Raw genomic sequence first — 23,431 nt, forward strand, 5'->3', positions numbered from 1 at the left:
GTGATTGCTAGGAACCCAGTGTGTCAACATAGATGTAAACATGTCAATATAGAAAATATCATCTCATCAGATCTGTCATCAGAGAAGAAAGAATGACACTGGTTTACTGTACAACAGACGACAGGGTAGCAGACACTATGAGGAAACCTGTTCCAAATTAAAATTGAAGGGATTTGCAAGGGTCATGTGACTCATGTTTAATGTGTAAATATTGACTGTCATACCCTGTTGACGTTTTGGATTATATTATTTCCTTTCTAAAATGTTTTTCAAAGAAGTTATCCAGTATGCTAATACCAGAGCTGTTGAAGATAGAGTTCGGACACTCCCATAGGGTTTCATTGTTATCGTGGAATGCGGAAGTGGAGCGCCTCATGTGGCGGCCGTAGTTCCAAGCTCTGCGAGCAGGACAAGTTTCCAGCTTTGAACGCGATTACTTTTCATTGTTTACGAGGCACTCTTGCTGGTAAGTTTACTTTACTTTACTTACTTTGTACATTTTAACGCATTAGCAGACCACTCATGGATTTAGTCAATATTGGTATTTTATGTAGCAAGCTTTAGTTAATGTTTATCGTAAGTTAATAGCTTGTTAGATTCTAAATGCAGTTAGATAACGTTACCATACTGACTGACGTTGGCCTAACGTTATATTTACCAAATTATTTGCAGTTATTGGTGTTGTTAGTTTATCTTTGTTTATTAGATTTATTGTTAAAGTGAGCAACACGAGATAGACTGGTCTTCATATAAGGTACAGTAAGGTTATAATATATAGACAGTAACACATGACACTAGATAGACTGGTCTTCATATAAGGTACAGTAAGGTTATAATATGTAAGGGATAATGTATAGCTACGAGGTCTTTGTCGCAAAATAATTGACCGACATGGAGTTTAAAATACCGAGCCGCCTCGGCGAGGTGTTTTAAACGTCAGTGAAGGTCAATTATTTTGCGATGATGACCGAGTATAGCTATACATTATCCCGCTTATTACATGGCTAACTTACTAACAATATACCTAATTCATTTTACAAAATCGACAAGACGAGATCAAATGCAGACGCAGTTGTTCTGTGGCTCTGTCAGCCCAAATAAAGTGATTATTATTATCGCCGGCAGCCCGGCAGGTGTGTCTAATTGCACTGAAACAGTGTCAGTGGGGCTTGATTGCGAACAGCTGCGCACAGCGGTCATTATTGTTCCACAGAGGTCCGTTATCGAGTAATATCGGACCTCTGACGAGCGCTATTGACCAATCACAAGCAAGCATTTCGGCGAATGTGAAAACGCCTTGTAATAAATAGACAATAACACATGACACTAGATAGACTGGTCTTCATATAAGGTACAGTAAGGTTATAATATATAGACAATAACACATGACACTAGATAGACTGGTCTTCATATAAGGTACAGTAAGGTTACATAATATAATATATTATATAATATATAGACAATAACACAGTGGATACAGACCTGTCTGGCTCTCCTCTCGTGGTCTTGACTCTAATGAGAGACGTGTCCCAGTCATTTGGAGTTGTGAGGTTGATTATTATTAGTAGTAATGTAGTTTGTATATTATTAGTAGATATGTAGGTTGTATATTATTAGTAGATATGTAGGTTGTATATTAGTAGTAGAAATGTCTCCTCCCCACACCGTATGTATATTTCTCTCCCACCCACCCACCCCCTCCTAATGTACAGTCCCCCCCTCCCCATCATATGTATATACTCTGTCAGGATCTATGGGTAACAGTACTGTATATTTGAATACCGTTTATGTCACAAATGTATCAGTACTAAATACCTGTATGTCCCTATGCCATAAATGTCATGTATGTTGTGTATGTCATAAATGTCAATATGAATTGAAAAAGGGGGACCCTGATGTAAACAAGACAAACGTCTTTCTCTGGTCTGCATCCCCTTAACAATTGTGTGTATTGAGCCGTACTGTATTGTACCCATTCTGCAATCTGTTGAATAAAGTTTTCATTCATTCATTCCAGGAGCCATGCTGTTGTCTGGTAAAATGCCCACTTTGACAACCTAGGATGGCTTAGAGTAGACGACAGAGTACAGCAACTTGCAATGGGCCTGGTCTACAAGATACACTACACGACTAAGGTACCCATGTACATGTCAAAATACTTCCCAAAGGTCAGTGAATTAATACCACGACCACAACACCAGAGGGAGCTCCACAAATCATGTTAAACCCAGATTCGGCTCAAACAAGGGAATAAACACGTTTTGCAATTATGCCACATCAATGTGGAACGCCCTACCCACAGCTGTAAAGGAATGTGAATCACTACCCACTCTCAAAGAGCACCTACGAGAGACTGCAATTCGAAACTGGCCCCTGTAAATGTCCTAACGCAACCCCCTCCGATGTACAATAAATGTCCTATTAAACCCAATAATGCACAAGATACCAAAGTTAATTTGGGCACAATATGTGTGGTCATTGGCCACTGCATGAACATGTACTGGAGGTTTTGGGCTGGTTCTCACAGTGGGACCCTTTCTCCTCTTGGGCTTAGGGCGATGCACAAATATGGTTGGAACAGCATCAGCCTTCAATTTTTGTTGGCCTTTTTGGTTTGCTGTGAATTGCTCTCCCTCAAAATGTGCCTGCAGAATCATTCCAGACTTTACCCCATAATTGTCAATCACAAATTCATTGTAGTCATGTACATATTACAGTAAAACACATTGAACCTGTTGTGGAATATTTTAAATGAGCCAAACAGTGAAACTGTAGAAATTCAGATGAGTCAAATTGTATCAAAAATAGAATATAGTTTATTATCTGTTTTCTATGGCCATAGAAAGATTATGCACAGTTTAAAATTTGACAAATTAAGATGACAAATTAATAACAGATAATGACAAGAAAGGTAAACAAAGATGAGATTATGGGTTTTGTCGAATCCGTCACAAGATTGATATGAAGACAAAGAGAAAAAGAACAAGATGTGATTTACTTGGACATGTCATATCTAAGTCAGGCTGGCCTGACCTTTAAGTTGTTGTCTGAGCTGTATACTAGTTAAACTATATGAACTAGTCAACCTTTTTCTTCTCCTGTCTGTGTCTTTTGTGGAAGCCAATAAGCCATACATCCGAATCCCTTTCTCGGACCGATTGGTGCATCCAAATGCTGCACAGCCAACCATGGTAAGATGTCGATCTATAAAAGTTAGATGCAAGCAAAATATGTATACTAAAATACCAAGTTTCCCACAGCAGAAATTGGTGGGTGAACTCTAAACCCTCTAAAATATTGAAATCAAATCGAGTTTTATTGTCACATACACAATCATACACCTCTTGAAGCAGGATGCTTGCATGCTGTGGAATGGAAATGTTAGAGATGAGAAGAGATACAAGATGTGTGTTGTTGTAGAGTGCATGAGCAACTCCATAACTCTCTATCTCCCTGTTTTGTTTTCTAGGATAAATTACCACTATAATGACGTGCGTGCGTGTGTCCAGTCTGAGGTTTGTGAGCAGCAGTCGTGACAGCAAGGCCCGAATCTAGCACTACCAACAACAGGAGTGGAAGACTGGACCTCTACCTGGACATATTATAGGCCTATAATAATAAAAAATTTGTGGAATGCAATTGCTTGCCTTGTATTTTTTCTACTGTTGACCAAACTTCTTTCTTGGCTTAATTGAGTAGTTTCTGGCATGATTGATATTTAGATTAGATTAGATTCAACTGTATTGTCATTTGCACAGACTACAAGTACTGAAACAACAAAAGACATTTAATCCAGTTTAGCATTGAACCAGAAGTGCAAAAGAAGCGGTGCAGTGCAGTGTAATTTTACTTGCATATTATGTATGATATATAAATAGAATAAACGGTAAAGGTAGGTATATGAATGTGCTAAGATATACAGTATGAACATTATTAACAGAATGAACAGTATGAAAAGAGTAGTATGAATATGCTAAGATACAGTGTGAACAGCGTTTAAGTTAGTCATGGATGTATTATAAGAGCTTTTATAATACATCAATGGTTACAGTATGAAATGTAAATGCTAAGAAATGCAGAGTAAACAGCTTGAGGTGTATTGCACTACCAAAGCTACCTAGCATGTCCTATATGCTCTGTAAATAACTATGTACAGATACCGAGATGTCACACCATGTTACCTGTTTATTGCACAATGTTGTTTTTATTGGATTCTATTATATGTTGTACCACTGTATTGCACATCGTTGCGGGCAAGACCACCCGCATTTCATTGTATACTTGTATGCCGTGACAAATAAAACTCTTGACTTGACTTGACTTGAGGTATGATATTCACTGCATTTCCATATTCACTTTGTGCATGTATGAATGTCTTATAGATAGCATTAAGATGTGTCTATTTATGACCATAGAAGCACAAGAAAAATATGAATGCATACATACTGTAAATGTTACAGTATGTAACGTTAGCCTATGCATTAATATTTTTTGTAACTTATCCTAGGTTATGGGACAGTCCACAGAAAAACTGACTAATGCTGTCTCTCTGCCACTCCCCTGAAATGCTATTATATATATTGAATATAAAGTGTTGTCAACATATAACTGTAATGTGGGCTGATTAATACAATTATGCTTGAGTGTTTAACAACTGCCGTGATATGGCTAATGTAAAAGAATAGTCATCAGTAGCTATAGTAACGTTCGAAATTGCCGTCATCGCCTAGTGATATAAAGTAATATAATGTAAATATTAAGGTAGCAGACATGTAAATGATATAACGCAACAGTGATCAATGCACATTGTGTTAATAAGTACCAACAATTGCTGTAACAGTAGTAGTTCTGCCGTTCTGTCCCGCTGAAATCAAGTCGACAGCGTTCAGTGCAAAAACAAATTGGAACTAAGGGAGCTACGTGAACCACGTGATCGCCTGGCGGCGAGATCAAAGCGTGTCGCAACTCTATCTTCAACGGCTCGGGCTAATACAAACCCTAAGTGGGAGTGTTGAAGTCAGAGGCTCTGTGTAGGATTGTTAGTAACTATATAACTGCATATATAACTGTTTCCACTAGAGGGCGCTCTAGGCGGAGCCACTCAGGAACACCACCAGGTGGCGAGTATAAATATAGATGTCTCCTCCCACTCTTTCCCCCCAGCCTCTCAGTGAGAGGAGAACTATAGAACTGCTGCTCTGCCATGTGAATAAATAAACCACGCCAGTTAAAGGCTAAAGATAGAAACCATGCCTCTTGACCACATTATTGTCGCCATATAGCCGGATTCTGTCAACACAAATATCTCAAAACAAACTGGTCAGACTACTGCTTGACCTTACTCCCAGAACCCACCTCACCCCTGCCCACTTTGACAACCTAGGATGGCTTAGAGTAGACGACAGAGTACAGCAACTTGCAATGAGCCTGGTCTACAAGACACACACCAAGGTACCCATGTACATGTCAAAATACTTCCCAAAGGTCAGTGAATACCATAATCACAACACCAGAGGGACACGTTTTGCAATTATGCCACATCAATGTGGAACGCCCTACCCACAGCCGGAAAATAATGTGAATCCCTACCCTCCTTTAAAACCGCTCTCAAAAAGCACCTACGGGTGGCTGCAATTAGAAACTGGCCCCGGTAAATGTCCAATATAAAATGTATTCATATTAGATGTAGGCCTTCATCATCAATGAGCTGAGCCACATGGCTTGAGTTGGTGCCGTGTCCCAGACTGGTTTCTCTCCAGAGGTCAAAGGGTACGTGTAGCAGAATAGCCCTGTCTGAAGCAAGTTTAATATCTCACTTGAAATGGGGGACTGGCCAGTAGATTACATTTTACATTTAGCTGATGCTTTTATCCAAATTGACTTACAAGTTCTGTACAAGTCAGCAGGGAGTGTAAAACTCTGGCAGCCAAGGAGATTGTTCATCAAAGTGTCGAACTTGACTGCTAGTCTTAAGTGCATAGTAGTAGATATATTAGCATAGTAGTATAGGAGAGGTAGATTCCTTAGTAGCAAATTATACAACGGCATGCAAATTTCTCAATTCTGATTGGCTGAAACAGTCCATTTACACGTATGTATAGGGACCATTCTACGCTTCTGGTCCCAGGACCCGCCCACAACCGAATCACATCACTCCGCCAGGATCACTCCGTCGGCAAAAACAAGATGGCGGACAATAATCTTTAACAAATGGATATGTTGATAGCGTCATAACGACTACATATAAAGCGATTCTGTCACAGTGAATGTCTTAGTCCTTTAAACAATGTTGGATGATGTAATTGATGGGTCATGAGTCATTTTAGAACAAAAGAAAAATCGCGGATTGATTGATTGATTATTTGCAATTTTATTTAAAATTTCTACTTCCTTCCCCCTGACTGCAGTGTTCACTCTCACACTGTCCGACGCTGGCGTACCCACCCACCCCCACACAAACACACACACGCACACACACACTCCTGTCTGCAACGCGGGGGAGAGTCAGACTGAGAGAGAGCTGGGTGCTGCGCTGTTCTAAGTGAGCATGGCCTATTGAGTTGATTGATTGCTAATTTTATTACTGTACGCTTGGTTTCCAACTGGTTAAGTTTAGGCCCTCTACAGTAGGTTTAAAAAAATAAATAAAAAAATAGGGCGAAGAAAACTTTTTTTTCCTATAGGGCAAAGAAAACTTTTTAATTTGTTTTACCTACTTTCTATAGAAGCATCTAAGAATGAAGTTCTATAGAAAGTAGGTCTGCATCCCCTTAACAATTGTGTATTGAGCCATACTGTATTGTACCCATTCTGCATCTGGTAATAAAATTTTCAATCAATCAATCAATCAATCATTCCAATAACAACCACTAACTCCATTCAATGTCCTATATGTATTGTTCAGGGTGTAGCAACGTTAAACTTTTTCATTCACATATTCATACTAAAATATGGTCTAAAGTATAAGTATGTTTTTATCGTTTTCTGCAGCTTTCTTCAGAATGTGATTTATAGCCCTAAATGCATTATATTGATGATCAAATACAGTTTGGTAGGAATCTGTGCGAGATAAAACATTTCAACTGGATGTGCTTCTAGGAGTTACTACGTATCATCTGATGATGACCGGATGGGCGGGGGATCGTTTATAATTCCGTGGGCAGCGTTAGATGATTCATCCAGAGTGGGTCATATGTTCATCATAGCAGTTTATATGGAACACGTTAGAATATAACGCTGAATCTTACTGTGGCTTCCTCGCGCTGCTGGCAGATGAGCGTGGAACAGAATTTTTTCTATTATGGGATGGAGAAATGCCCGATCCATTTCCAGGTTGTATAATAGTATACGTCCAAATCATGTTGTTTTTTCGAGTTATTTGCACCGATCGATGTTCACTGTGTCAAGACAGAGTCTCTCTAATGATAGCGAGTGCCCGGACCACATATGGATGAGCACTTCCGGTTCAAAGGGTCATTTCCGGTTGGCGATCTGCCGATCGGCCACCAGATGGCGCTCTTGAACCGCTAGAGAGTTGAGTGGAGCTTTGCAGTGTGTCTCAGGGCTCCGGAGGGGAAATATGATTTCGATCACAGATTTTTTAAATATTGACATCAAAGACGAGTTACGGCGTCTTCGGCAGAATGAGCATGGCTAGGAATGACATCTTAACTCGTCATCGCCGATCATAGTGTTAAAAACTAAAGAAAAGTTGGATGAGTTAGTTGGTTGGATGTCTTAGTTGAAAGGCAGTTGGATGTGTTAGTTGGTTGGATGTCTTAGTTGAAAGACAGTTGGATGTGTTAGTTGGTTGGATGTCTTAGTTGAAAGACAGTTGGATGTGTTAGTTGGTTGGATGTCTTAGTTGAAAGGCAGTTGGATTCCAATAACACACAGTTGGATGTGTTAGTTGGTTGGATGCACTTCCGAGCTGCTTCCACATGGAGGCAATTTCTCTTTTTTGTTGTGTGAACTACTTTTTCTGGCGGATGGTTTTTTCAATAAATCTTCGATTATGTGTGTTTATTGTATAGCAATAAGGTTGGATGAATGTGGCAGTTGTATAAAAGCATTACACCACTTGCAGTCGTGATTTGTGAACAATAAACCATGCCTAGTAGGGGGGTCTAACGACCCTCGGGCCTAACGACCACCCTTCCCCCCCCCCCCCCCCACCCAACCACCTCCAATGTACAGTCCCCCCCCACCCCCACATACCCAATCCAATGTACAGTTTCTACGTCAAATGTATATACTCTTTTTTTCTGGACTCTTTTTGTATCACAAACAGTACTGTAATTGCAAATCTGGTATGTCATAAATGTATAGATGTAGCAGTACTGTCTATCTGTATGTCATGTATGTCATATATGTTACGATGAATTGAAAATGGGGGACCCTGATGTAAACAAGACGAAAGTCTTTCTCTGGTCTGCATCCCCTTAACAATTGTATGTATTGAGCTGTACTGTACCCATCCTGCAATCTGTTAATAAAGTTTTCAATCAATCAATCAATCAATCAAAGGCATGGTTTATTGTTCACAAACCACTCCTGCGCGTGATGTAATGCTTAAGTGCACAATAGCAAAAGAGTTTTTTTTTTCATTTCAGATAATGAAACGCACCCAATTTTCCATTGACTAAAAACAGTTCTTCAATCAATAATAATATTATTGATTGAAAAACTGTTTTTAGTCAACAACGGAAAATTGGGCGTGTTTCAGTCCCGTCTGTGGTGGGAAGTTCATTCCATCATTGTGGAGCGAGGACCGAGAATAGCCTGCTTCGCTTTGATGATCCCCCAGGAGCTGGGATAAGAGTGGGTCTGAGGCGGCAGAGGATGTCTGGAGAAGATGTCTGCCGGGAATATTCAGTGAAATAGTTCCTTTGGTTATTTCCCATCTTGAAGCCAAGCCATGATTATTTCCCTGCCAGACGGCACAGCATCATCAAAACATTGTACGTCAGCAGACAAATCACATCGTAATCCCAACCCTGACCAACAACACACGTGTGAAAAAAGAAAAACAATAGTTTGTTTTTATTTTATTTATATTGCTTTTGTTCAAGTTTTCAATTACAAACATCCAAAGTACAAAATGAACACAAAAAAACACCCCACACCATCGACAAGAGGTGCTAAATGCATCAAATCTTTTTCATTCAATCAACATCAAGAAAAAAAAAAGAAATGTATCAATAACACATCAACACATGGAAACCCTCCCCAAGCATTCAATAGCACACCAATAACTATCCATGCACTCATAAAAAAAAACACAATAGCACTTTAGATTACAGCTCCAGTTTCCTATAATTGCGGTCTAAGTAGACGGTAATAAAATGGGGCAGCAGGGTTGCCTGGTAGTTAAGGGACCATCTTGTAACTGAAAGATCACAAGTTCGATCCCCCTTAACACATGTGCCCATCCGCCATCAAAGTACAACGTGGTCAAGAGACCAACACCTGCTTGCTCCAAGGACATTGCAAATTGCTACGTTTTGACACATGTGATGAAATGCCTACATGTAGGCCTATAGGGAGCAAAAGATGTGGCAATCACGTTTAATTTTCCCAAAGGGAGATGTTTTGATTGTGGATAAAAAAAAATCAGCTAAAGCTTTTATGAATTAATGACATTTTGGTGATTGGATTTTTCCCTAATGGTGTCTCAGAGGGATCGCCAAGAAATGTAATTCCCAAGGGGCTACAGGAGCACTCCGAATCCAATTCCCAAAAAGGTGACCTTTGTTTTCGGTCAATGATAACCAAATTGTGTAAGCGATTTGGTCACACGTGGAACCCAAACGCTGGAAATGGGAGAAAGGCCAGTGCCCACCAGACCTCTCTCTCTCAAATCATTAAGTAATTCCCGTCTACAGAGTCATAATCTCTTTAATTAATCAATATAATATTAGTGTGGAGCTGTCATTTAAAGTGGCACTCATTAACCCATTTAGACCTGAAACGCCTGCTAATAATGCATTATATAGCCTGCATACAAACAAATGTGTTTCCCGGATTCAATGGGTTAAAGAGAATCGCCCGCTGAGACTGGCTTCATCCGCACGTTGAAAATCATCTCAACATTCCATAAACAAACATATGGAAAGGTACATTCTTTCCCAAATCGTACTTCAATCGAGTAACATTGGATAAAATGCCGTGGCCAGATTCTGGTCAGGTGAAATGGAGAGAGAAAGAGAGCGAAAGAAAAATTATAGTTCTATAAATTCTCTTATAAAATTGTAATTAGTAAAACCAAAGAGGAGTAACAAGAAGGACATTTTGAGCTGGAGTTTCTATAAATACATATAAACGTCGATATAAATATGAAATTCGAAACACAAAATATGCCTACGAGGGAAAAATATCGATACGTTTTCTGTACACCTCACGACATTTCTTTTGCGGATAGAAGCCAAGCTTCCCACCGGCATGGGCACATTCTGTACAATAGATACAGGCGGCATCCATTAACTGGCAGAATAAACGTCTATTTTCTTTCTACAACTGCATTCAAAACAAAAAAGACAAAAAGACATAATTTGACGCCACGTTGGTGTCCAGTCAGGGACGACATATTGTTCTTTTGTGTGCTTCCATTAAACACATCTTCAAATGAACCTCTGTTGAACATTAGCTGAGAATAAGAGTCATCCCTTGCTGAACAGAAACCAAGTGTTGAACGGCTGAGTGGATGAGCCGTCATTTATTCACCATCAACCTTCAGACAAAGAACCAGATTTGCAGTTTTTTTTTGTTATTTTTTTGTTTTTAAGACTGTCAGTTTTGAGTTATACATAAGACAGTTTGTGTACTTTCAGTTTATTCCCAGTCTAACATTGACTGTACATCTGCAAGTAGTTAGGGGGGAAAGAATCCCCACTCCCGGGGTCCTTGGTCTGAAGGTTTCAAATCCTACTTAAAAACGTCCAAAGATGCCCTGACGTCTCTCGCATCACTGAGTCCCATTCACAAATCAGTACAACTAGTTAAAATACAGAGATTTCCCTGGGTTCATCGCCTCCTCTCACCCATCCCGGGAACACGTCGGGTTGAGCCAAGGTGTCCAAAACGGGCGAGAGGCTCATCTGGGTCAAAAGGTAGTCGCAGAACAATTCTTCACGTTCACTTTGACCTGCTTCAAGTAGCAGATAGGTGGGATTCATGGTTTATCAGGGTAATCCAGATAGCGACCAGTTAAGTACCCGATAGGTGGGATTTCTGGCACCCACTGTACTGTCCCCGTGCGGTGAACCCCATTAATTTAATACTTGAAGCAGTTTCTACAGATTTTCCGTAAACAATAGTTTTTCCCACCAAATCTTTAACTTTGTATTATCTATGTAAGATGCTAAAATGCCCTATAACTGCAGATTAATCTTCACAGCGACGCACATCAGTAAGTGAATGACAGTGGGTTCACAACTACAGCAAATGTGTACATTTTAACTCGACGTTAATATCATCCCACGCCTTTCCCCTGATTTGTCAAAACTTCCAAACGGTTCAGAATGTGTAAACGATCCGATTCATGTCCATGTTTTTTTTTTCAGACCTGCAAAGGAAGCCCGTACGACAAAGGCCAAGAATAATTGGCCAAGACCCAGTGACCCAGGTCCCACTGACACGTGGACCGTGTGGAAGGTTGTCAGGGACATCTTTGATAAGGCAGCTTATGTTGATAAAGAAAAAACTGAAAACAGCAAGAGGGGACTGTATTCATAGAGTATCCATAAGAATAGAGCTCTGACCTGGAGAGTTAGCCATATTCAAGTTTGCACAATAGTGACATTATTCCATTTCTTTAGCGTACGCCATCGAGCTAGAGTAAACTGTGGTGGAAGATCAAACTATGAAAGGTACTTGTGAATAATGAGATACACGAGTGTTCTGGTTTAAATAATGATATAGTCTAGGTGTTTATGTAGGCCCGATGACATGTTTAGGTGCAGATGTGGATGTTCGAAGGTCCACACATTATGACAAATGGTCAGGATGCTCTTGGATAGAATCAATACAGTATGTAAACAATCAGGGTAGAAGGGGTGATGTTACAGGAGCCTGTTAGTGGTAGAGGGGGTGGTAGTGTACTAGTGTTGTCTCAGTTTGATATGTATTAAAGACATGCGTTTTGCCAGTTCTTCCATTTTTGCATGTAATCAATAAAGTATCGTGTTAAAAATGCTGGAGCTGTTACCTAGCAACACAAATTCAACTGAAGCGGTCAATACAGGCGCATACGCACCCGTTTATCGCTAGGGAATAATAAAGTACACCGGCATCATTGCCATTTGATATGATTGGACGGTGAGGTCACCCTGCGCTCCAATCAAAACTCCCCTCTTCAACCACAACTATGTCGTCGTGCAGTCGGAAGCTAACCCAGTGCTCTCAGGTCTTAAGGAACTCAATGAATACAGTCCCCAAGGTATAAGGGCTTTCGGTATGCGACCTGACAGCGGCTGAGCAGGCAGACCTTAACATTTAAAAAACGGTCTAGCTTCGTTTTCCATCACCAGACATTTGTAACGTTACGGGGGACCGTCCGAGTTTGCTCGCTGGCCGATCCTAGAACGTCTCGTTTCCATTAGTAGCGCTCCTCGATTAAAAGAAACACAGGCGGTACCAGCTAGCTGCGAGCTTACAAGGTTAGCCAAAAGCTTGGAACACTGCATACAACATATTATTATTATCCCCATATCATGATCAAGTGTCTGGTTAAGAAAAGTAGACAACTTCTAAATATCAAGGTGTTACTGTAAGCAGGCGTAAAGACACAGTAGGCGACTAATGGCATCTACCAGACCTGGGCTCGGCGTTTCAGAACTGCGACTATAGGCATCGATAAACTATTTGCAGTGCCGTGATGAATTGATGCAGACGTTCCTCCAAACGTTCATGATTTTCATTTGTGTGTGTTATCCCATAGGAAGGCAAGAGGAAGAGGAAGCTTGTCCAAATCATTTTTACAAACAAGTCCGTATAGATTCCAGACTTGGCTTTAGGAACGCTGAATCGAGGAAGAGGGAAAACCTCGGATCTCCCGCTTCCTCCGATCAAGCCGCCCAGGGTACGAGACAGAAGCCGAACAGAGCTCACTTCCAGTCGACCACGCTCTCTTTGCGTGGAAAGATGGCACTCTTCCAGTTCAGGCTGTCCGTCACCGCGCGAGTACGAGGCCGCAGACGATCTTTCAGTGCGAGGGGGGGGGGGGGCTTTGAGAGAAAACGCTCTAAAATCTCCCAGAATCTCCTCATCAACCGCTAGCTAGGCGGAGGGGGCGTCACACCTCGAGTCACGGGCATCAAACAAGTAGGCGATTCTTAAACAGTCTTTATATCCTTCGCTTTCTTTTAGTGAACAAAGCGATAAAAGCTCCAGACCTTCTCCGGTAGCAATCAATGGCAGTGACTACACAGGAGATCGCTGCAGCCAAGGCAGGGGACCTCTCCGAATCCATACACTGTCGCTGCTTCCGAAACGGACCAGGTGTTCTGTGTGGCACCGCATGCTCCGTCCGAAACTAACCAACCAGACCCCACCATCACCACTTCCAAAGTGCCCAGTCTCTCCTCGAATCCCTCTTAAATATTTTTATAATTTTTTTTTAAAAAGACAAAAAACAACCAGCTCCATTAGCTACCACTAGCTACAGAGAAGATCATCCAGGCCTGATATAGAGGGCATCTTATCAAAGTCATAGGCCTCGAACAGGTCACTGATGCCCTGGTCGTCTCCCAGACCCAGCAGGTAGTCATCCTGGTCCAGGAGAGGGGGCACCAGGTTCAGGAAGGGCCCCAGCTGGCCCCCGAGGGCCCCCAGGGACGAGGGGATCTGGTCCTCAGTCTGTTGGAGGAGGCTGGTGAAGGGGGAGGTGAGAGGGGAGAGGGTGGTGACGGAGACGGCCGGGGTGGTGGTGGAGGGGGGAGCGAGGAGGCGGCTGGAGGAAGTCGCCGTTGCGGAAGAGGTAGAGGAGGAGTCTACAAGAGAGGAAAGGGAAAGAAACAAGAGTTAGATATCTACCGTTAAAATATCTATAGCAGCCCCCTCTACTGGTGCCATCCGATAATTTTATTTGTCATGAAATACATCAATTCAATATTCTAGCCTGGAATATTAGTCATATCTGCCTCTTGTTCCAAGAGCAGAGCTAAAACAGACCAGAAAAGTTAAAAATAATATAAAATAGAATTAGTGCAGAATAGGACGGTAGAATATACCGATATGCCCTACTCTGTTTACTTGTTTTATTGCACAATGTCGTTCTATTGGATTCAATTATATATTACTATTGTATTATGCACATCGTTGCGGGCAAGACCCCCCGCATTTCATTGTATACTTGTATACCGTGACAAATAAAACTCTTGACTTGACGTGACTAGAATAGAGTACCGGTAATAGAATCATATGGAAATGGAGCCGAATAGAACAAAACTGAATACAAGAGAATAGGAAGTATATTATTATAAAACTAAATAGAACAGGACAGATCAGAGTATTTGCCGACAATAGATATGATGTAATTAATTATACACCTAGACCAGTGAGATGCGGTATACAAATACATCATCATGTTTATAATCTGGTATAATAGCTTTTTCCTTGTGAAATAATGAATATTTGAAGTCTACAGTTATCCTCCAATCAATCATAAATCAAGTTAGGTGGGCTAGGCATTTTTTTAAGAACAATTATGATCATATTTGTTTAAATTCTCTTTGCATCCCCAACAGCTACAAATAAATCAAATGCTGGCCTGAATTTTAAACCAGATTTATTTTGGCTAGTCAATTGGTGTTTCCTGGAGTCACATTGGAAAACAAACACTCCCGATTTGCTCCTCATCGAAGAGATAAAATAAGATATTCCTTTATTGATCCCCTTGGGGAAATTTGAGCATGATAGCAGCATGGTACATGGAGGTACATGTATTGGCAGGGTGATAGTAGAAAGACATAAATATAGGCAATAAAATTTGATCCGAATATAAAATATAAAAATATGAGGAAAATAAATTGCGTAAACAAATGTGCAGATGAGGGTCTGTATGCGGTTATAATATATACAATATATACTATGAGTAAAGAGTAAACCGTATACACAAGGTGTACTGTAAACTGTGAAAAGTACACAAGTGTGCAAAGCCACCTGCTGTGTGCCAGTGAAACTTGATTGCACAGCGCATGGCGTCTGAAAGAGTGATGCAGAGCTCCATTTCTGGTGGACATGTAAAGCTCAATTCTCAGAAATTGTCTAACAGACCTTTAAATACCTTCCAACACCCGGAATGCCCTCCAACAGACTGAAGCTGGAGGTTCTTCCTACTTTTGATGCATTTAAAAGTATGATCTGTGTGTCGACTTGTAACAGTCTTCTAGACTCGAGCCATATGAAATCAGTTTAATTTCTTTCCAAATTCCATTAAATTTTTTCCCAAATTCTGTTTTAATATATCAGAATTCTGTATTTTGCTTTTTACGCTAATTTAATAATAATAATAATAATAATCAGAAAGTGTCTAATAAGAACGAATGAATATATGTCCACAATTTAAGATATAACAGTCCATTTAATGTTTTTAAGTGCTGCAACTCAGAAATACAGATCAATTTTACAAATAATATTGTGACAAAATAAAAACACACATTTCAAGTGTAAACAATAGATCTATACAGCTAGCTACTACTGACATCACAATGTCAGTAGCCTATCTATATCTATTCTATTGTGATGAAATATAGTAATGCATAATTTATGCACCTTTAGTTTATAAAGGACTGTGTACTGACAATCATTTGCATTAAACAAATAGATGGGTGCACCAGATTTAGCAAGAAGCTATCATTTTCATCTATAGTCCTATGTACTGTAACGTTACATAGCTATTTAATCACAATAGTGTCAGTGATTAGCCTCGCCCTCTAACTGTATCTATTGCGATCACCAGGGATCATAGTTGGAGAGCTGGGCCCTATTTCCCGTACCTGGACACATTAAAGCCTATTGGAGGTATATTGATGATTTATTTTTTGTATGGTCAGGCACTAAAGAGGCTCTGGAAGAGTTCCACTTGTTTCTCAACTCTCAGAGAGAGACTATTAAGTTTACTATGAATTATGATTCACATTACATAGCATTCCTCGATGTATTGGTGAAAAAGAGAGAAAATATTGTCCATACCGAAGTTTTCAAAAAAGAGACAGATCGAAATTCGTTTCTCCATTATAGCAGTTATCACCCACCAGAGCTCAAGAGGAGCCTTCCATTTAGTCAGATTTTGAGATATAAACGTATCTGTAATACAGATGACATTTTTGATACACAAGCCAAGGAGAGGATATAGTGAGGCCCTTATTGAGAATTCTCTTAATAAAACTAAACAGATAAACAGACAATCCCTTTTTACACAAAGACAAAGTAAAAAGCAACTCAGTAGCATTGGTGTCCACCTTCAGCCCTATTTCTAGAGATATGCGTGATATTGTGAACAAATACTGGTACCTTTTAAAGTCAGATCCTAAGATCGGAGGTGTGTTCCAGGAACCACCCAAATACTTCTACAAACGACAACCTAACTTAAGGGACCAGTTAAAACAAATTTTCCCAAAAAATTTACCCATTTTATGGCTAATATTCCAAATGGCAATTTTCCATGTTTGTCTTGTACCCAATGTCATGGCATGATTAAAGAGACATTTTATTTACAACCAAATACAGGTAGGAGTATCGCTGTTAGAGGCCGGATTACCTGTAATTCTGATTTTGTGGTTTACTTGCTTAAATGTCCTTGCAACCTTTACTATGTTGGAAAAACAAGACAACGTTTTAAAAATCAAATTTCTGAGCACAAATGTTCTATAAGAAGAAATGACGAGAAGTCTTCAGTTGCAAGGCACTTTAATAAGTTAGGACATGATATTTCTGGTTAAAATACATGGGTATAGAGCAGGTCTTGAGACCACCAAGAGGCGGCGACAGAGACAGGCTTTTGCTACAAAGGGAATGCTTTTATATTCAAGGCTCTTGCTACAAAAGGGAATGCTTTTATATTCATTATCTGGATTGTTTAGAGCCTAGAGGCCTCAATGAGGAAAATGTTTTGACCCGTTTCATTTGATTATTTCATTTAATTCGATTGTTTATTATTTATTTTCATTTATCATTCTTTATATTTATAATTGAAAGATGGCGTATATGGGTCATGAGTTTAAGATGTAGGCCTACTCTGTATAAAATATATATAAATATATATACCGTAGATATATCCCTTTGTGATTTACATGTTTCTTTTTGATTTAGATATTCTGAAAAGGTTGTGCTTGTAAGTGGTATTTTGTACTTTGTTGTAGATCTCTTGTGGGAATGTGTTGTCACTTCCTGTTTGTCTTGTATATACTAGGGTCACTTACCCTTCATGCAAGCCATTCTGAAGAAGGTGTGTTCACACCGAAACGTCATGATTACAGGCTGCCAATACATTTGGAAAAACCTGGAGTGCGTGCCTAGACATTGTTTCCCTATTTTTATGCTTGAATGAAACACAATCTGGCGCTCCGTTAAGCAAATAATATGAAAATAATCAGAGCCAAACGCCCGATAGGTTTCATTCATTAAAAATATCCCGCAGGATTAATATTTGCAATGCGCAGTTATTAAAATAACCACAGTGTGTATCGCGACTCCCGAGCGCCGTATCCGTATAAATATGACGTGCATTATTAAGGACAAAGTAAATCTATAGGCTGAATACGATTTATTATCAGCATTTTAGGTATATTATTTTACATTTCAAAAGCCCCCTCTAGAAGAACAAAGCACAAAAACATAATTCAGAATGGTATAAATAATGGGATCTAGACTGAGAATTATTTCAGGAAGCGAGCTGGGATTTCTTTGCGAGGGTGTGGCCATGCAGGTTATCGAGCTAACTGAACTAAACCCTGCTCTGGAGCAGGTTCAAACTTTCTGATCTGTTACCATGGCGATTTAGACAATCGCACGTCGGGGAACGGAAAGGTCTGGCTTAAGTCAAGCTATGCTGAAAATTATCCGGCTAACTCAGTTAGCCAGGTAAGAGGAACAGGGCCCTGGTGTGTTTTGGAGTTTTCTCCCCATGGCTTTTGGAGAGTGATGTTCGCACGTGTTTTTGCGGGTCCAGTCCACGGTATGTTGATAGAATTTGCTAAACATCTTATCGCCTGAGGCATAAAAGTCATTAGGATACTGCTCTGCTCCGAATTTAGGGCTTAAATCTCCCGAACGCGGAATTTCAGTCGAGATTCTGCAATATTCCACGTTTTACAGTTGATTTTTTTATTGGTCAATTTCGTAATTCCACGAACGCGGATTTCATATGGCTCCGTCTTCGCTGATTCTTTGTTTTTTTTTAAGTTATTTGAACTGTTGAACTGTTTGTTTATCATCAAACAATTATCCTTATTGTCCAGTGGCGATGTCCTCTTCTTGTGTTCTGTAATCAGTCCATTTTCCCATTTTTCATTACATTGCGTCTCTTGTAATCTTTTTGCCATTATGAATACCTCTTCCACAGTGCACACCCATTGCTCCTGTCAAGAGATTGCACTTTATACCAGTCTCGTAATAGCTTTTTAGTTTATTTTTTTACAGTACTGTAATTATATATTCATCCTCTTTTCGCATTATGTCTCATGTCAAATTTCCCAAGTAAAGTATCTTACATGAGTGTTATTTGGGTGTCTCATATCCTATTATTTTTCTTAAACTGCCATCTCTTATCCCAATATCCTTTTATCTTTTCACAAGACCAGAATGTGTGTGTATGGTCTACATCCATGTGACTGACCACATGATCGCCAGCATAGTTGCTGGTTAGTTTCCAATTTCTTCTTAATCTTTGGAGTTATATATATATATTATTGCTGTCAAAGTTAACACGGTATTAACGCGTTATCGCCCGATTCTATTAACGCCACTATTTTTTTTAACTCACGATTAATTTTGAAGGGAAAAGGAAATTTATTTTTTATTTTTACTAGACTTCACTCGGGTGTATTATTGATGCTCTCATTGATACTATGTTTGTTTCTGAAGTGTGTGTGAGATATATATAGAGAGAGGGGGTGAGAGATGAGGAAGGGGCAAGAGAGAAAGAGAGCTGGGAGAGTGTGTGTGAGAGAGAGGGGGGGTGTGTGATTACTCAGCCATGTGTGTGCGTGAATGTAACAAGTTCCTAACATTCTTTCCCCTATTATTTCATGCACACTTTATTCATTGTTTTAAATTATTATTTTCTTTTAAGTTATTTTGTGCATCACTCTGTTTTGAATTTGATGCAAATTTGCTATGCATGAGGGTCATCCTTTTGTGTTAAATGGCTGCATAAGGCTTTGTGTCCACCAGGGACGTTTTTTTCAAGGCGGACCGCTTTGAAAAGCTAAAAGATGCATGCTCAGAGCGTTTTCCTGAGTCTCGCGACTGCCGCGGCTCGGCCACTTGCTCGATGTTGATTGGTCGGTCGAAAAAAGTTACCTTGATGAGCGCCGCTCCTCTCCAAAAGTTGAACTAGTTTCAACTTTAGGCGCTGGGAGCGCTCCGCCCAAAAACGCTGGCCGCAGAGAGCGCTAAAACGCGAGGCGCGGCGCTGGGAAAAGGAGCGCGCCTGTCGCGTCTGTAGCATAGAAATGAATGACAGAAAGGAGCTGACAACTCATAAAACGTCCCCGGTCGACACGGGCCCTAAAGCAAGCATTTGTTGACTCGCATGTTGATACTTGGAACTTGAAAAAGATCTGTTTAAGGTAGAGAAAAAAAAATGCGTTAACTATGGACAATCATGGGATTAATAGAGTTAAATATTTTAATCGATTGAGAGCACTAATATATATATAATTAGTCTCTCCAGATCCTGGAGTTAGTGGCCGTGCACTGCGTTTTACAAATGTTGTTTACACTTCATAATAACACTCAGTTATAAGACTTTTATAAGGTATTTGTAGATAATTAACTAATCGTGAACAAATCATTTATATTAGGGATGCTCGATATTGGCTTTTTTACCGATACCAATATACCGATATTGGCCAACTCTTAATTTCCGATACCGATATATGCAGGGTTTCCCCCCCAAAAAATTGAATAATTTCAGGTAATTAACATTACATACCGGTATCTCTTGTTGTGGAATTAACACAACATTATGCATACTTTTGACAACAAATAAAATCTGAATTTGTTCTTACTTGCTTGCCTGGGTAAATAAAGGTTATGGAAATGTAAAAAAAAATTAATAATTTTTTTTAAACAGATACCAATATTTTCCGATATCACATTTTAATGCCGATATCAGCCGATAATATCGGACATCCCTAATTTATATACATTCGTAAATTATTATTAAATCATTTATAACTATTTGTATAACATTTACAAATGAGTTCTACATTATTTATAACTCATTATCAAGATTGTTTGTACTCGATTTGTTAATCATTAAATAATGTTGTTTAATGTGTAGTACACATTTGTAGATGCTTTGAAAAATGGATATGAAAAAACGACTATACTGTACCTTCATTTATTTGTTCATGTTCAACAAATGATTTGTTAAGACATTCATAAAACATCTATAAATCATTTGCAGATGCTATTGTGTGCCCTAATCTGAAGTGAAGCCTATTCATCATTAACGAATGCATAATAGTTAATTATTTATATCTTACATGTGTTATTTGGGTGTCTCATACTATTATTTTTCTTAAACTGCCATCTCTTATCGCAATATCCTTTTATCAAGACCAGAATGTGTATGTATGGTCTACATCCATGTGACCACATGATCGCCAGCATAGCTGCTGGTTAGTTTCCAATTTCTTCTTAATCTTTGGAGTTATATATATAATTAGTCTCTCCAGATCCTGGAGTTAGTGGCTGTGCACTGCGTTTTACAAATGTTTTGTCCTTTTGTGCCTGCCTATATGTATAATTGCTGTTAAACCGTCTTGTTTTGTAAGCTTGTGGTCGCTGAAAATGAGCGTAACCTCAGTGTCTTACGAGTTGAAATAAAGGTTTGAAATGACAGCCCGAAAAGGGGAAATAAAAACACTTGTTTTGTGTAAATGTTCACCCCTTTGTCTGTGCTTAGCTATGTAAGGGGGGCGACAAACAAGGCATTCCTAGGCGTCACGGGCCAAAACATGTAGAGAACCTCTGCCCTGGACTAGGGCGAGTACATACTTTAGAGCAGGGGTCAGCAACCTTTTTGACAGAGTGCCTGTTTGAAATATAGTTGCAACTAGTGTGCCTCAACAATATTCCATGCATCGTATAATTTTTTCTCATAATCAGGTCTTTTTAATGATAATTTTTACATTATTACATCATTTTTGGACACATCACACACCATCGGTGTGTGTACTGTACGTGTGCTGTCATAGCTCCACCTACAGGCCTAATGGAGAACACCAGGATGTGAATGGAGGGTGAATGTGAGGTATATCGTGTAAATAAGTTTTGATTGATCGCAAGACTACACTGTAAAAAAAATAATAATAATAAGTTACCAGAACTTAAAAATATTGAGTTCAGTTACTGTGCATTAAGGTTTTCAATCCATAATAACTTAACAGAAAAATAAGTACACAACCACATTATTTCAACCTAATAAAACTATGTTTATTGTCATTGTTTTAAGAACACAAGTTGACTTGGTAATACTCACATTTTGAGTAAAAAAAAAATGGCTTTTAACATGTGCAATGTTCAATGAAATAGAAAAAATAAATAATAAAATTTGTTGATTAATCCCACTGATCACAATGGTGACCGTAATAATGTTTTTGTTATAAGGCTCTGCAAATATTACTGAATGATGTAGCAATGTATTTCCAGCTAAATTGAAATAATAAACAAATAAAGGGTCTCAATTAAATATGTGGTAGTCAAAAGAACCTGTGGGAGGATTTCAACAAGATAAATTCGACAACAGTGCAAAATATTTCACTATAATATTTAAAAAATATATATTGCTGCCCCCTGTGCCTATGAAAATGCCCCAGCGTGCCTATGCAGGCACGTGTGCCTAGGGTTGCCTACCCCTGCTTTAGAGCCTAGTGTAGATGTAAAGGAGGTGCAGCGTAGAGTTATCATGTGGGCACCTCCCACGACAGATGTCATCTGGAGTTAGGCTCTCCAGACGGCTCGACAGCATGTTCTGGCGTCCCAGATCTGCCTCCCTCTCAACCCACACCCAGCACTGCCACCAGACACAGACTCCGAGTTGGTTTAGAGAGGATCTGGGTATTTCACGGCCCGGGGGCCACATCCCGGCCCTGGAATATTTGTTATACGTTTATTCTTCGGATTACCAGTAGCAGCTAATCAAAATATATAATTTACTACTTTTTACAAGGGGAGATAATGAATATTGGAGCAGAATTAAGTTCAAGTAATCATTGGTTCGGCCCTCCAACACAGTTCAGGTTTCTCATGGGGCCCCTTGTAAAAATGAATAGCCCACCCCTGGTTTAGAGGGAGGTAGATTTGGGACAACTCCAAGAACCACCAAGACTAAGCTACAATGCTATGGCTGTAAACAATAGTAAATGGAAGAGGAAATGTACCAAGAGACTAGAGGAGCAGCGAGTCGGAAATCTCACGATTCGATTTAGATTATCGGGGGGTGGTGGTCACGATTCATGAAGAAATGTATTCATAATCGATTCAATACATGCATAGATTTGATTTTAGATTGCAGTTTTGAGTGTTCCTGTTCTCAAAGAAATCTGAATCAAATGTAAACTCCGATGTTTCACTCAATATGAAACAAATGCAATAGTTTGAACAGAAACATGTTACTGGCAGTCTTCTGCCATAACAAAGCAAGGCAAATACATTCTTAGATTTTTGGGAATCTGTGAACGATTTTCTTCGCCCCACACCCCTACAAGAGACCCGGCATTGTCAACTTGGACAAACCCAACAGAGCAGGATCAACAGTGTAGAATAGATACAGGCACATTGTGAACAGTAGAACAGAGCAGGATCAACAGTGTAGAATAGATACAGGCACAGTGTGAACAGTAGAACAGAGCAGGATCAACAGTGTAGAATAGATACAGGCACGTTGTGAACAGTACATACCAAATATGGGTATAGAACTGGAGAGAGCCAATTGAAGCATAGAGATTGTGGATATTGTCTTTTTATATTCTATATTTGTCTGCCTGTTTTTTTTTTTTTTTTTTTTGTCTATTATTTTATTCAGGTAGTAGCACAGACAATCATGGTCTTAAAGTAAATCATGCATTCGATAGTTTTTTCTTTTTCTTTTTTTTTGTACTAGGAAGGGTCGGGGAAGGGTTAGTAATTGTTTAGTTAGGAAATGTAATTTATATATTTATAACTTGCATTTTACAACTGTATGTAAATGAAATGTTAAAAG

General features: G+C 39.4%; 1 protein-coding gene across 1 annotated transcript in view; it reads right to left on the minus strand.

Moving 5' to 3' along the window:
- Positions 1–13,585: 13,585 nt before the first annotated feature.
- The window catches only part of LOC311246029 (transcription factor E2F3-like), a 29,336-nt gene continuing 19,490 nt past the window's right edge, over positions 13,586–23,431 (minus strand). Inside the window, exon 8 of the mRNA XM_084336095.1 lies at positions 13,586–13,988. Within this exon, the coding sequence (XP_084192221.1) occupies positions 13,654–13,988 (335 nt within the window). The 3' untranslated portion in view covers positions 13,586–13,653. The remainder of the gene's footprint in view (positions 13,989–23,431) is intronic.

The sequence above is a fragment of the Notolepis coatsorum genome (assembly GCF_963971535.1).
Source record: "Notolepis coatsorum genome assembly, chromosome: 19".
In the NCBI taxonomy this organism is placed as follows: Eukaryota; Metazoa; Chordata; class Actinopteri; order Aulopiformes; family Paralepididae; genus Notolepis; species Notolepis coatsorum.